The sequence below is a fragment of the Podarcis vaucheri genome (assembly GCF_965113315.1).
Source record: "Podarcis vaucheri genome assembly, chromosome: 7".
Lineage (NCBI taxonomy): Eukaryota > Metazoa > Chordata > Lepidosauria > Squamata > Lacertidae > Podarcis > Podarcis vaucheri.
Window position 1 is genome coordinate 71,676,967 of NC_138765.1, and position 15,961 is coordinate 71,692,927.

Consider the following 15,961-nt stretch of genomic DNA (forward strand, 5'->3'; position numbering starts at 1 on the left):
GTTTGTTGTATCCCTCCTCAGATTCTGGGGTGCCTTATATGTGCTGAACTGAATGGTCCAGCAAGTTCACTACCCATCACATTTTGGGGGGAGGGGGGTAGTAAAGAAACTTATATACTCAGCCAGGCTAGCTCAATACTCTCTGCATTGAGGGCTTCACGTAAGAGACTTCCCAGACCTACCTGGAGTTGCTGGGGATTGAACACAGGACCTTTTGCATGCATAGCAGGTGTGGACTGAACAGTGTTTTTAAAGTCCCACACATTGCAGCAGAACTGAAGCAGAGGAATTAGGCTAGCTTTCCCCTTCTTACTCTGCTTAACAAAGAAATCAGAGAACAGAATGGAAAGCAAGTTTAAAATATGGTTTACTTACTCAATAGTCTTGTGCTGGTTCTCAGTTATAGCAGCAGTAAACACTATGCAGGTAAAATACTTATATTTACAGTAAAAAAACAGTCTCCAGCCCATAGCTGTCAACTTTCAGATTTGAAAATAAGGGATCAGCAGCCTCAAAAATAAGGGATCAATAGCCTCACCTGTCCCGGGGACGGTCTACAGGATATCTAACAATTCAGGATAGCAGCGGGAAGCAGCAGGAAACAGCGCTGGAATAAGGGAATTTCCCGCAAAAAAGGGGAAAGTTGACAGCTATACTCCAGCCTGGGAATGGAGTGAGCACAGGGCATGGGTCTGCGCTCATGGCTGTTTGAAGAGAGAGAAAGAAGGGGAAGGAAACAGGAAATTACATATGTTCCTTCCCTCCCCGGAGAGGAGGGGAAATGACATCACACAGAGCCCCCTCTACCAATCACATTTTCTATGGCCTGAGTCTCTGCCTATCAGTAATACAGCTCTGTGGTTGCCCTTAAACTAAGGTTGCCAGATGTCCCCATTTCCCGGGGACAGTCCCCGGATTTACAAATCAGTCCCCATACAAAATCCATTGAAGTTGAAAAGTGTCCCCGGATTCATTGAAAAAAATCTGGTAACCTTACCTTAAACTTGCTGAATGTCAAGGATATGCATTGCTGGATTTGTCTGCAATCTCCCACACTAAGGTGGATCACGACAGCCACACTACCACCATGCAAATATAAGGTAACAAATTAAGGTATGGGACGCCAAATGCATGTTTGGGTGAAAGGTGGGTCTCAGGTTGGGAAAAGTTGAAGACTGCTTTCTTTAAAACATAATAGGCTGTGAATGCACCATACATTTAAAGCACATCCCAGCCACCACTTAAGCTGTGTCCACTTTGTGCCTTTAAAGCAGCCCATTCTTTCTCTCAAAGAATTCTGGGAATTGCAGTTTGTTAAGGCTTGCTGGGAATTGTAACTCTGTGAGGGTTGAACTAAAGGTAAAGGTAAAGGGACCCCTGACCGTTAGGTCCAGTCGCGGACGACTCTGGGGTTGCGGCACTCATCTCGCTTTACTGGCCGAGGGAGCCAGCGTACAGCTTCCGGGTCATGTGGCCAGCATAACTAAGCCACTTCTGGCGAACCAGAGCAGCGCACGGAAACACCATTTACCTTCCCGCCAGAAGAGTGGTACCAACTTATCTATTTGCACTTTGACGTGCTTTTGAACTGCTAGGTTGGCAGGAGCTGGGACCGAGCAACAGGAGCTCACCCCGTCACAGGGATTCAAACCGCTGACCTTCTGATCGGCAAGCCCTAGGCTCTGTGGTTTAATCCACTGCGCCACCTGCTTCCCTGAGGGTTGAACTACAGCGGCCAAAATTCATTCAGGGCAGGAAGGTGCTTGTATGTACTTTAGCATGGACACAGCCCAAGAACCTGGGAATTGCAGTTGGCACCTCAGAAAACTACAATTCCTAGCACCCTTAACGAACCGCAGTTTCCAGGATTCTTTGGAACTGGGGGTGGGGAAAGAGAGAAATGTGCTTTCAATGCATGGTGTGTACACAGCCATATAAACATAGGAGTGGTTTTACATTGAGTCAGATCACCCATACAACTGCCAGGGGCTGGATTTAGGAGCTTCTGTATGCAAAGTGGATGCTTTGCCCATCGCTATAGCTTGAGGGGAAACCCATACAGTGGTACCTCGGGTTACAGATGCTTCAGGTTACAGATGCTTCAGGTTACAGACTCCGCTAACCCAGAAATATTACCTTGGGTTAAGAACTTTGCTTCAGGATGAGAACAGAAATCACACAGCGGCGGCGCAGCGGCAGCAGGAGACCCCATTAGCTAAAGTGGTGCTTCAGGTTAAGAACAGTTTCAGGTTAAGAATGGACCTCTGGAACGAATTAAGTACTTAACCCAAGGTACCACTGTATTGGGAAGACCAATAAAGTCAGCCAACCCAAGGCCGTAGCTGCAGATCCCTGGTGGCAAAATTAACTCCTGGCTTTCCCACCACCAGCCAGCTTGGTTCTCTTGACCCCATGATGTTGTGTCTGGTGTGCCAGCATCCTGCTTTGCCTGGCTTCTGATGGACCCCCCCCCACTTGCTAGTCGTCCAGTTGCTACTGAGGAGCCTCAGCTTTGCTGCTGCCTGTAACCAGCCACTCTGAGCCAAATCGTTCATTCCTCTCACTCCCCCACCTTTCCTCCCATTTTTTGGACTGATGAATGCAGGAAACGCTAATTAACCTAATCCGTCTGCACACGCAGGATGCCATGGAAAGGGGTGGGGGCAAAGGAGAGGTAATCTTCTCCCCTGCGGCTTTTGTGCCTAATGTGGGCTAATTGGGGCTGCTTTTCCGAAGTTCTAGGCAGCTTCAGAAGCCTCTGCAAAAACCAGCTGGGCCCAAAGAAATCACAAGCTGCCAAAAGCGGTGTGTGTGTGCGTTTGGGTGTCAAGCCAGCCTGGAACTGGTTTGGGCTCAGTTCTTCTTTAAGCCATCTAAACAGGGGTGTTGATCCAGTAGTGGAGCAGGTTGCTGTTGGATACTGCTGAAGACTGCAGTCTACCTAGCTCAGAGGTTTTCAACCTTTTTGAGTCCACGGCTCCCTTGACCAACTGCATTCTTTCTGTGACACCCTTGTGGGGCCCAGTTATGTCACCCCTTGCCTGCAGAGCGGGCAGCCCCACACCCTTTTTTGAACATCCTCCCTTGTGGAGTGTTCCCTCAGTCTCCTCTCCCCTCTCCTTGGGAGTCCTCCAGGCAGCCGCTGCCACCGCCCTTGGTCTCTGAGCTGCCCTCCCTGCCCCATAGAGAGGTGCCTCCTCCCACAGCCCACAGGGACCTGGGAAGCACCCCTTGGTCAGCCCTAGAGGCACCATTCGCCTGGGGCGCTTGTAGCCAGGGCTGCTGCAACAGACATCTGTGCAAGCCTTTGGAAGGAAGACAAGAGAGGGCATCAGAGAAGGGAGGGAAGGAGGGACAGATGCCAGCGTTGCCTGCAGCACCCTGACCATTATTCAAGGCACCCCAGGGTGCCACAGCACACTGGTTGAAAACCACTGAACTAGCTTATCTCCTTTCTTCTGCTTCTCTGTCTTTAAACCAGACTTGGACCAGATAGACTTTCAAATGGAAGGCTAGAATGATGTGCATTCTTCACCATTTCCCCTCTGAAAATGGCATGCAAAACAACAAATACAGTGGTACCAGTGGTACCTCAGGTTAAGAACTTAATTCATTCCGGAGGTCCGTTCTTAACCTGAAACTGTCCTTAACCTGAAGCACCACTTTAGCTAATGGGGCCTCCCGCTGCTGCTGCTGCGCCGCTGATGTGCGATTTCTGTTCTCATCCTGCAGCAAAGTTCTTAACCCGAGGTACTATTTTTGGGTTAGCAGAGTCTGTAACCTGAAGCGTCTGTAACCTAGAGCATCTGTAACCCAAGGTACCACTGTACATGGCACACACTGACACCTGGCCCAGGACTCTGAAAATCGCACTTCCACCTGTGGCATGTAAGCCAGTATTACATACAGTATACAGTGGTACCTCGGGTTACATACGCTTCAGGTTACAGACTCTGCTAACCCGGAAATATTATATCGGGTTAAGAACTTTGCTTCAGGTTGAGAACAGAAATCATGCTCTGGCGGCACGGCAGCAGCAGGAGGCCCCATTAGCTAAAGTGGTGCTTCAGGTTAAGAACAGTTTCAGGTTAAGAACAGACCTCCGGAACGAATTAAGTACTTAACCCAAGGTACCACTGCATTAAAAATGGCAGCATGCTCTCCTCCAAAGGATACCCAAAGTGAACTCTGTTGCACACCCACCATACATGTAAAGGACACCTGGGAACTGTCTTTCCCCCCACACAAAGCAGCCAGCACATATACTAAGCAACCATTTCCAGGAATCTTTGTGGGAAGGCATGTGTTTTAAACCTGTGGGGCAAAGGAAGTAATGGTTTACAAACTTACAAGTGCTCTTACTTCCCATGTCACAAACAAAAGAAGTCAGGGCTGAGAAAATGGTGACCTGCCAACCTTCGCCTAGCGAGTTCATGACAATGAAAAGAAAATATCAGATTTGAGTCAGGCCAGACTTCCCAGCTCAAGATTTACGTCCCCGAATAGCTGGTGTGCACTGCGCTGTCTTTGAGCATCAAAGCTCATCTTGTAGGAGGTTTTGGGCTTATCCATCCTTGGTCCAGATAAGAGGAGGGGGAGGGTGGACCTGGTTGAAAAGTCCGATAAATGATCTTCTCTGAACCTTTTCGGAACCCCAGGCAACAAAGCAATCTAAGTGGCCCTCCTGAACCAGCCTCAAGACTTTGAGCTGTCTGGCAGAGCTCCAGAATGCTTCATACCAAACACAGAAGCCCTTTCTTCCGCTTTAACAGACACTTCTGTTTGGAAGGGCCCAGCAAGCAGCCTCTTGTCTGATGCTCAAGGCAAATGAAGCAGCCGTGAGAATGATTTAACTGTTCACGGCAACAATGGCAGCTCCAACCTGTTATCTTAATGCTCAGCACCAAGAGGAGGCACCCACACTTTGCAGGCACTGGGAACAAGCACATGGGACAATTCCAGCTGCAGACTTGGGAAACAGGAAGAGAGGGCCTTTTCTGCACCAAAGCTGCAGTCTTAATCACAGGTCATAGAATTGTAGATTTGGAAGGGGCCGTTTGCATCAATTGTCCAACCCCCCTGCAATGCAGGGATTTTGAACTCACAGCCCTGAGACTAAGAATTGCCTGCTCTACCAACTGAGATATCCTGACATCTTGTCTCTCAAGAGAGAGCTCTTCCTCTTTAGTCTCAGGGTCACCCCTTGTAGAACTCAGCAGGGAAGAGGATGGGGAGAAAGCTAGCATTGCTTGGCTTTGCCTGTCATTGGCTCTAGCGCCACCTACTGTTGGGCTCCCTCCCTTTTGTCCAATGGGCACCAGCCGCCCCGGATCCCGCTGGCCACTGTTGGCAACAGAATACCAGACTAAGATGGATTTTGGTCCGATTTAGCAAAATCATTGCATTCTTGACCTCTGAACAAAACCTCTACCAGGAACCCAGGGATCCCGCAGGAAAAGCTCCCAGCCTTTCTTTTGGAGAGGTTGACTGGAACCTCTCATTCCGGAAATAATTGATGTAGCCTTGATCCTCAGTGAAGAAGTGATGGATTTAGTTCTGGAGGGAGGGCTCACTGCTGCGTGCCAGTATTGCCTGCCAAGCTCCCAAAGATGCCAGTACCTGTTTATGCTTTCTGACCCATAGCCATTTTAATTGCAAGGAAGCCCATCATGCTGTTAAAGCCCAAAACACAGCTGACATGGCTTGGATTTTATTTTTTAAGGACTCTGATCCAGTTTCAATTGCTACTAAACAGGCCAGAGGCAGGGCTGTCAGGTGGGGTTCAATTCTGCCCCCTGTACTGCCAGGTGACGGTTCCTGGGTTTGGTAGTGCAAACTCATGTCACCTTATTGACGTTTTAAAACTCCTGGAAAAGACTTAACCTGAATTTCTGGCTTCTCTTCAGACGTTCTGTAGGATCTTCTTCGCAAGGATGACAGAAGCAGAGGCCCTTGTGCAGCCGACTTAAAGGTAAACTCCTAATGTTGTGATCTTCCTTGGGAGGGTGTTGTGGTCTATGAGAGAGGCTCTGTCACTGAGTTAAGGGCCGCTCCTACAGTCTCCTGTTTCCACCTCCAATAGGACAGGGGTAGGAGGAAAATAATCCTAACCTGTTGTAGGGATTCTTACAGTCTTATTTTCTTTCTGGAAAGATGGGAGGGTTTTTTTAGAAATGGCGGAGGAATCAAATTAAGTTCACATTTAAAGGAAAGCCTAACAAAGTCACTTTCTCCAAAATAATCACTGAATCAAAACACAGAGAATTTCTATTCCCTTCACAGAGCTAACAGATCCCAGAGTTCCCTGGGAAGAGGGATCAGTTGTTAAACCACTCTGGGAGTTTTAGCTCTCTGAGAGGAATAGGGTCTCCTACCAACTCTCTGCACCCTTAACAAAGTACAGTTCTCGGATTCCTTGGGGAAAAGCCATCACTGTTGACAGTGATATGCTACTGCAGTGCAGATGGGGCTTCAGTTCAGTCTTGAATGAATGTTTGTTGTGATTAGTTTGCGGGGCTGTTATACAACAATGAGCAGTCAGTGAGCAATTTGTTCTGGTGTGCTTGCAGGACTTTTTGCTGCCTTCCCCATAGAAATCTGCTTCCCTTTTATTTATTTTTCAAAAGTGGATTTGTTCCAAAAGGGTAACAGAGCGCTTTGATCTGTTTTCATTGCACAAGCCTACAATTATGGCATGTGCTAGGATCCCTCCTACAAAACACAGAGAATTTCGGGGCATCCTTTGTCACCCTTTCCATCAACACATGGCCAGCTCCCTTCCATCATGCCTTCTTCCCCTGGTGCCCCGAGTTGAGTCAGTCGCTTTCCTTCCTTTCCCCCTGAACACGACCAGACCGTGCAGGCGAAAACTTAAAATCATTAATAGCTCAGAGGCAGAGCATCTGACCTGCATGCAGAAACTCCCAGGTTCAGTTCCTGGCATGTCCAGGTATGCCTGGGTAAGACCTGGAGAGATGCTGCCAGTCAGTGTAGAGAGCACTGAGCTTTTAAAAAGAAAATCCACCCAAATTCCTGTGAACCAAAGAAGCCAGGGCCCTTGAGTTTTGTTCTTTGTGCTTCTTCCTAGGTCTTAGTGATGCACATAGAGACCTATAAGCTCAGCTAACTAGCCAGGCTAGAGGCCTTATGCCTTATCTCATGTTAGGAGCAGCTTTAGTCCCAAGGTTGTAAACAACATTCCTAAGTGTCTACATTTGACAAGAGAGAGTCCTTTGTTTCCTTGCCTAATGAATAGGTAATAAAGGAAAGACCATACATGGTATACCGGTAATTAGTATTGCGTTGTAACTTTAGATTGGAGGAGGTTTATGCATATGTACAGTGGTACCTTGGGTTACAGATGCTTCAGGTTACAGACTCCGCTAACCCAGAAATAGTACCTCGGGTTAAGAACTTTGCTTCAGGATGTGAACAGAAATCGTGTGGTGGCAGCGCAGTGGCAGCAGGAAGCCCCATTAGCTAAAGTGGTGCTTCAGGTTAAGAACAGTTTCAGGTTAAGAACGGACCTCTGGAACGAATTAAGTACTTAACCTGAGGTACCACTGTATTGCTTTAACAGATAACAGCTATGTACGGTATATAAAGCAGGCCTCACCCTTTTGGGCTTTGTTCAGCTTTTGGAGCGTGATCCCGCTGAGCCATTATTGCTAGCAATAAACACCGTTTGTTTTCTCACCGCCACGTGGAGATTTCCTTCAGCCTCAAACGTTAATTTTGCTACATTAGTATGTCGTTTTTTAAAAAAATTCTAGCTTACCTTATTCCTTGGGGAACACTTTTTTAATGTGGCAAAGCTGGCAGCACAGAGGACAATTCAGGTGCTTGGAATTGGCATTATTGCGCAACCCTTTATTTTTATTTATTTTTATTTTTGTAAGGGTGGAAGTCTTTTCATGCTTGCCTAACTCGATTTTCCTCAAGCCATTGGTCAAGGAAATCAGCATGAAATAAAAAATATATATGATTCTGACAGTCTCTTGGGAGCAGAGTGCATATATGTGGACTCTGAGCACAGATGCGTTTCATAGAATTATAGAATCGTAGCGTTGGAAGGGGTTCAAAGGAGCATCTAGTCCAACCTCCTGCAATGTTTGTGTGTCTTCATTCTGTAAGTTTTTTTCAAACGACACCCGTCTCCCCACCCAAAGCAAACAGGGGACAAGCTGGAATCCATTGTTGGGAGCAAAGCTCAGAGGTTGCTGCAATTTGGGGGGTAAGCCGTGGCAATTTTGGGCAGGGTGAGGATGGAGAGATACCCAGAGCCTTACGTGTGTCTCCTCCTAGCCCTTTGTAGTTCTCCCAATGGCGGTGGCTTTGCAACTGATGTCCTTCTGCGTCGCTCTCATTTCAACCCTCTTCCTGGTCGCGGCCACATGGACCGACTGCTGGATGGTTAATGCTGATGACAGCTTGGAGGTGAGGATGAGGAACAGGAACAGGTAGCTGAGCTCCAGCATGTTCTACTACGCTGGGGTAGCTAGCTTGGTGCCTATATATGCAACCATTCCCTATTCTCCAGATCTATCATTGCATCCCCCTTCCCTCAGGGCCTCTGCATAATAAGAAAGGTTGCGGTCACCCTTCTCTGCTTGTGGAGTGCTTTCCCTGGCCATGCCCACCTGGGGCCAACCTTTACATCCAGTGGAGGCAGTTCAATCTGCCCTCAGCCAGGCTCTCCCACATCTCTACCTGCTTACAAGTTCAGAGGGTGGGGCTGCCTGTTGGCTCCCCACTCCCTAGTCTCAGTGTTGCCTTTTGCAGAACTCAACAGGGAGGAGGATGGGGGTGAAACTGGAATCACTTTGCTCTTTCTGTCATTGGCTCTGGCGCCACCTACTGTCAGGCTCCCTGCCTGCAAAATGGGCACATTTTGGCAGCTAAAGTGTTCATCTCTCCTGGGGTACTTGATGAAATTTGATTGTAAACCAGCCCTGCGTTAGGCAACCAACTAGTTATAGTAGTAGCAGCAGTAGTAGTACTAATATAATAAATAATAGGTGAGGAAAAGGTACTGGTATGCTTTTGAACTGCTATGTTGAACTGCTAAGCTGGGACAGAGCAACAGGAGCTCACACTATCACACAGATACAAACCGCCAACCTTCTGATCAGCAAGCCCAAGAGGCTCGGTGGTTTAGACCACAGCGCCACCCGTGTCCCTAATCACAACAGGAACTGAGCCCAATTACCTATTGGAGCTCTTTGCTGTGAAAAGTGAGTAGCATATGGCTTGAGAATCCAGTTGCAGAGTCAACTTTACCTGTTGCAATCCAATTTATGCCACAAGGTGCCATAGGAAGGCACTGGACATAGTAAAAGATCCATCGCATCCTGGTCACTGTCTCTTCGAGCTCCTGCCGTCGGGACGGAGATACAGGACGATGAAGACAAGAATGAGCCATCTTAAGAACAGCTTCTTCCCCAGAGCGATCTCGGCCCTGAATGGGAAGCCTGGACTTTGAAAGTCATCTAATCTTCCTTGCTGTTTTATACTGTATTGTTTTAATTAGTGTTTTTATAGTTGTTTTGATTTTGTGTGGAGTGCCCTACCTGGGTGGATGGAGCAGCCAAGTAATTTCGTTGTCCCCGAGAGGGGGCAATGACAATAAAGATATTATTATTATTATTATTAACATGCAGAGATGCTTGTGGAGTAAGAAAAGTAGTTTATATTATAGGTAGTACATAACTTGGATAGGGACATTTTTTCATTCTATCCTAACCAATTAATCTGGGCAATACAAAGGCAGCCATGCTTGCTCCTTTGTTCTCAGAGGGTGGACCCAAGGTGCCCTCTCATCTTGAGGTCCAAAAGAGAAGTCAGAGTAGGTGGAGGAAGTTGTAAATAGGATGCAACCTAAGATGTTTCAGTCTAAAACATCCAGTCCTTTTCAGCTCTGGCCCGGCCTGGTGGAACACTCTGTCACTAAAGACTAGGGCCCTGCGGGATTTGACATCTTCCCACAGGGCCTGCAAGACAGTGCTGTTCCGCCTGGCCTTTGGGCTGAACTCAGTCTAACCCCCCCTTTATTTATTTATTTTGATGGAACCCCTAATGTAGGATTTTGTATATAAATTTTCCCTCGGCTCTTTTTGCTGGCCCATGTAGGACCAGCATGGATAGTTGGCCCCGGTGAATATTTGACATTTTCTCCCCTTATGGCTTTGATCTATAGGCTACCACTAAAACAAGGCTGCATTTTAAGGTGCATTTTAAACTGTATTCTAACTTATATTTTAATCAACTGTTTGTTTGGTTTTTGTTTTGTTTTAAAATGTTTTTACTGTATTTATATTTGGTGTTAGCCGCCCTGAGACCAGTCTTGGCCGGGGAGGGCGGGGTATAAATAAATTATTATGATTATGATTATGATTATGATTATTATTAACCAATGAGATAAAACAGTAAGCTTAAAGGTACAGCGATAGCCTGGAAATGTGGAGGTCCCTTTCTCTATTTGTCTCAGCCCCAAGCAACACCCCTTTTTGTACCCAAAACGTCTGATGATGTTCTTTGCAGGTCAGCCACAAATGCCGAGGACTGTGGAGGGAGTGTGTCACCAACATGCAAGACGGCATCAGGACCTGCGACCAGTACGACTCCATTTTAGCAGAGCATCCCCGTAAGTCTCCAACACCTGATGGGCTGAAGCATCTTCGGGTGCATTCAAGCTTTCTCAGCCTTTGCACAATTGCGACCCTCCCCTTCTACAGTTGGCCCCAATTGTTGGAGGTGCTGGGATGGGTTTCCGAGCATGTTAAGATTGCTAAAAGGGCTGGAACTGATGATCAGGCCTCCAGGGGTGGAGTAAAAATGCAGAGATGAGGGTTGACCAGTGGAGAGTCCTTTTTAAAGTAAGGTTGGATAGGCTTACGTCAGTGGATGGAGAACTGGATTTGGAACTGATGGGCCAAATCTTTATCTCCTGCCCCCCCTCCATGGGCCAAGTTTGACCTGTCAATCATCTGACATCACAATGACATCAGGGGAGCTTTTCTTTAAATAGAGCTGCGCACTGAGGCCCCGGCCGTTGTCTGGTTATTGGGGCTTGCACTGCACAAGGCATGACCTCATGGGTCAAATCGGGAGCCCCAGTACAGTTCTCCACCTGTGGCCTATAGTGATGATAATAATGTGCCCGTGATCTGTGGCAATGCAAATACTCTTTGGCAAGCTGTATCTCTCTCAGCCTCAGCTTGTTTTTTGGCAGTATAGGGGTAATAACACTGCCCTACATTTTTAGAGTTGGATGGGGGTAGTGCTAGCCTGGAACAGGCTTCAGCCAAAATCATACCCTCCAACATTTCTCCAATAACAATAGGGATGTCCTATATAACAACAACAACAATTTTATTATTTATACCCTGCCCATTTGAGTGGGTTGCCCCAGCCACTCTGGGCGGCTTCCCAACATATATAAAAACATAATAAAACATTAAAAGTTTTAAAAAAAACTTCCCTATACAGATGTCTTCTAAAAGTTGTACAGTTACTTATCTCCTTGGCTCAGGGGTTATGTAACTCCAAACCCTCCAACATTTATCCAATGAAAATACAGTGGTACCTCAGGTTACAGATGCTTCAGGTTACAGACTCTTCAGGTTACAGACTCTGCTAACCCAGAAATAGTACCTCGGGTTAAGAACCTTGTTTCAGGATAAGAACAGAAATCGCATGGCAGCGGTGTGGCAGCAACTGGAGGCCCCATTAGCTAAAGTGGTATCTCAGGTTAAGAACAGTTTCAGGTTAAGAACGGACCTCCAGAACGAATTAAGTTCTTAACCCGAGGTACCACTGTAGAGACTTCCTAAGGAAAAGTGGGGCATTCCGGGATCTAATCAGAAACCGGGACGGCTTCTGTAAACTGGAACTGTTCCTGGAAAATGGTGACTCTTGAAGGGTCTGGTCTGCAAAATGGGGCAGGGGCAGGAGGCATAATCTTGGATGGGCTGGAGGTCAGAGGCACCAGATTAGGTAAATAAGGAAGCAAGAGCTAGAGGAAGAGGCAGAGGCAGAGAGGTAATCAGAAGACAGGTCAGGTGCCAGCTTGAGCAGGGAAGAACCAGGGGGGAAGAGCCATAGCTTAGTGGTAAAACATCTGCTCTGCATGCAGAAGGTTACTGGTTCAATCCCTGGCATCTCCAAGTATCCTAGGAGAGACCCCTGCCTGAACTCCTGTATAGCTGCTTCCAGTCAGTGTAGAGAATCATCAATCATGAGCTGGATGCACCAATGACTCAGTATGTTAGCTTCTTATGTTTCTATTTAAATCAACTCTTTATCTGGCACCTTGCTTTAATTTTAGGAAAGGGACCTAGCTCAGTGGTTATAGCTCCTGATATGCATGCAGAAGGTCCCATTTTAATCCGGGTAGAGAAATGGGAGGGACTTCTGCGAGAAATCCTGGGGAGCTACTGCCCACTGGTGTAGACACTGATGGTCTAGGTGGACAAATGAGCTGGCTCAGTATTAAACAGACCTTCAAGGTTCCTCCCAACAGTCAGCCAGGGGACGCCAGGCCAGTCAGATTCTTCTCTGACTGACCTTCAACTACCTTGTATTTTGCTGTCCCTTCTCAGTGAAGATTGTGGTGACTCGAGCATTGCTGATCACAGCTGACATCCTCTCGGGATTTGCGTTAGTCTTGCTGGCGCTGGGCCTCGACTGCATCAAGTTTCTCAAGGACGAGCCGCACGTTAAGCTGAAGATGCGCTATTCGTCAGGATTAGTCCTGGGAGTCGGAAGTAAGCGCCTTTTCCATTGGGGTCTGGCTTTGTTGTTATCGACCAGGACAGCTACTGAGGCAAGCCTTGAGGTGGAAAGTGGAGTCTCCTGTACAACGTCTCTCATCCCTCATAATTACACAGCGGGATGCATTGGCCCTGATTCTAGGACAGGACCATCCAGGTCTCCTTTTCTGCTCCTTTAGATAAGACAGCCATCCTGTGTTGTGCCATGACTCACAATGGAAGCCATTTTGTGTTATGCCCCCACGCCTACAGCCAACAGCCATTTTGTGTTATGCTGCACACCTCAGGGCAGCCATTTTGTGACTGGCCCAAATATGCCCACCGGCCCAAAATGGTTTGCGACCCCTGGCCAGTTGATATGGAGCAGGTTTGCCACATATATGAACATATATGGAGGGATTTGGGTATTGGCCCAGCATATGGACTAACGCCTATGCCTTTCTTGAGAGAATTGTGTTTTCTTGGCCCACCAGGTGTCCTTGGACTGGTGGGCTCTGTCTGGTATGCCGTTGACATCTATATGGAGAGGACCACTCTTGTCTTGCACAGTGTGTTCTTGGGAGTCCATTATGACTTTGGATGGTCTTGCTGGCTGGGAATGGTGGGGTCCTCAGGATGCTTCGTGGCGGCCATTGTGTTGACTTGCTGCCTTTCTGCCACCACAGGAGGTCAGTACGAAGAGTTAAGAGTTCAGAGACAGCAGCAAAGGTGGTGTAAGAGGAAAAACCATAGTAGTTATCACTGACTGTGGCTATCCCCAATTGTCCTAAGGGAGGGGTAGGAAACTTGTGCCTCCCTATAATGCTAGGACCTGGGGCCATCCAAGAAAACCAAACGTAGGAGGACTCAGGACAGAGAAAAGTACTTCTTCACACAAGTCATGGTTAAATTATGGAACTCACTGTACTAAGAGGTAGTGTGAGCCACCAACTTGGATACCTTTACAGGAGGACTAGACAAATTCAGAGAGGCTATCAATGGCAACTAGCCAGTTATCACTATGTTCTGCCTCCACTGTTGGAGACATTATGCTTTGGAATACCAGTTGCCGGGAACCACAAGCGGGCAGGGTTGCTGTCGTGCTCAGATCCTGCTTGGGGGCTTCCCCTAATGGGCATCTGGTTGGCCACAGGATGCTGGACTAGATGAGCCTTTGGCCTGATTCTGCAGGGCTCTCCTTATGTTCTTACATTCTCCAGATATTCTTGGGCTACAGGTTCCAACCGCCCTACTAGCTACTAGCCATGCTGCCTAGGGATGATGGGCCCTAGCTGAATTCCTCCCACCCAACAGTGACAATTTAGAGGTGATGTCAGGAAACCCTGCTCACAGTGCCCTCTCTCCCGCATGGGAGAAGATAACCTAGCAGGGCTGTTACAAGATAATGTATGCACAATGGTGTAGCATGGTGGTGGGACTACCGGGGTGATTGCTCCAAGCGCAATTTTTTTAGGAGTGTGCCTCTGCAGCTTTTGCCCCAACCAGAGGTGCTCCCTGTCCTGCCTGCCTGCCTCACCTGAACAGCACGCCAGGCAGGAGCTGGGAGAGGATGGGCCCTTGCATACCTTGGCTGTGCGGTGCCCCCCCCAGCAGAGGAGGCGGGCGGACAGTGAGACTTGCTGCGGTGGTGATGCCCCAGCCGAAGGAGGTGCACACACATGTCCAGCCGCTGCACTGAAGCTCTGTCCGGTAGCGACATCAGCACCACATGGAAATGCCGCTTAGGGGGTGCAATATGTTCCTTGCCCCGGGCAGAGGCAACCCACGATACGCCACTGTGTATGCACCACTCTCCAAGAGCACTAGAGAGGGCCACGTCGATTTCTAAATAGTGTGACTTCAATTCTTCTTTCCAATGCAGGTGCTGCCCCCCGCAGGAGACCTCAGCGCCCGACACACCATTCGCCCATAGTCACTTGCAAAATGTATGCCATGGCTTCCCGCGTGTGACACGGAAGCAAGCGGTCCCAGCGAGCAAACTGCCTCTGGAACAGCTGCTCACGAGCCTTTTCTCTTCATGCTGGCTTTGGAGGGAAGGCATAAGACCACTTTGGGGCCTTAGCCGCATGGTGTGCCTTCTCCCCCCCCCCAAAAAAACCCCCCAACAACAGTCCTACTCCTGTGTGGCTTAGATGACTGCTCATGCAGCAGAAATAGGGAGCCCCACCTTGCCCCATCCCTGATATTGTGACTCTGCCTCAGATCCACTCTCTGATGCTTGTACATTGAGCGCAGCTGTTTGCAAAGGAAGCCCTACAGACAAACACACTCGTGCCCTAGAGCATGGAAATGCTATTGATCGCAACACAGCTTCTCCACACCTGGGTGGCATTCACACAGCAGTTTATTCCATTTTCCTTATTGTGCTCTATCTGTGAATTTCCACATTATATTTGTGCTTCCACATAACGTAAAAGCCCCTTCCAGAAATGCAGCAGAATATGGTGTAAGCTGAGCTTCATGTGCCACTTGCTTCCAGGAAAAAGAAGAAAATCATTTGCAAATAGCATGGAAACGAGTACTAAACTTGCACTACATCCCACTATAGTTCTTTGTCATGCGGACGCTCAAATGTGATGTGGAAATTAACAGCTAGGGACATGTCAGGAAGCCAGAAGGAATCACTATGTGGTTGCCGTGTAGCCCAAGCTCTTTGGAGCGAATCCTATAAATATATAGGATATATAAATCCTATATATTTATAGCACCCCTAGATGAGATGTGGGGTTGTCATATTGCAGCAAGGGCTGGATGGGGGCAGGGGGATTCAATTCCTCTCACATTTAAAGGCAAACGTATGGAAATTTGTACTTCCCTAAATAGAAGTGCAACCATTATTCAAAATTCACACTTCTCTGAATTTTGCAGTGCGGTTCTCTGACCAAGTAAATGCCTCTACCAGGGGACAGGGTGTCAAAAAAAATAACACCTGTTAGTGGGGAAAATGACGTTCAAAACTGTATTCTATAGGGGGAGATTGCTTTGCCAAAGTGTGTTTCTTAGGGGAAATTGCATATGAACCTGTGCATATTAGGAGAAAGTTGCACCACAACACTGACAATTTTTCATGAGGACTTTAAAAAAGAATTGAAAAAGAGTGTGTTTCTTAGGGGAAATTGCATATGAACCTGTGCATATTAGGAGAAAATTGCACCACAACACTGACAATTTTTCATGAGGACTTTAAAAAA

The 15,961-nt window shown here is 47.7% G+C and overlaps 1 protein-coding gene across 1 annotated transcript; it reads left to right on the top strand.

The window, feature by feature from the left end:
• Positions 1-5,844: 5,844 nt before the first annotated feature.
• LOC309536412 (claudin-16-like) lies at positions 5,845-15,387 on the top strand. The gene is made up of 6 exons (XM_082230644.1): positions 5,845-5,971; positions 8,305-8,436; positions 10,540-10,642; positions 12,600-12,764; positions 13,244-13,438; positions 14,632-15,387. The coding sequence occupies exons 2-6, from the start codon at positions 8,323-8,325 to the stop codon at positions 14,718-14,720; spliced, it is 666 nt and encodes a 221-aa protein (XP_082086770.1). The 5' UTR covers positions 5,845-5,971; positions 8,305-8,322; the 3' UTR covers positions 14,721-15,387.
• Positions 15,388-15,961: the final 574 nt, after the last annotated feature.

What these genes read in the sequence shown, in the direction of transcription:
- LOC309536412 (XM_082230644.1), top strand. Translation starts at nt 8,323, where the DNA reads ATGGCGGTGGCTTTGCAACTGATGTCCTTCTGCGTCGCTCTCATTTCA. An exon ending in ATTAGTCCTGGGAGTCGGAA is followed by an intron (nt 12,765 to 13,243) that starts GTAAGCGCCTTT and finishes TTGGCCCACCAG; the next exon opens with GTGTCCTTGGACTGGTGGGC. An exon ending in CCTTTCTGCCACCACAGGAG is followed by an intron (nt 13,439 to 14,631) that starts GTCAGTACGAAG and finishes TTTCCAATGCAG; the next exon opens with GTGCTGCCCCCCGCAGGAGA.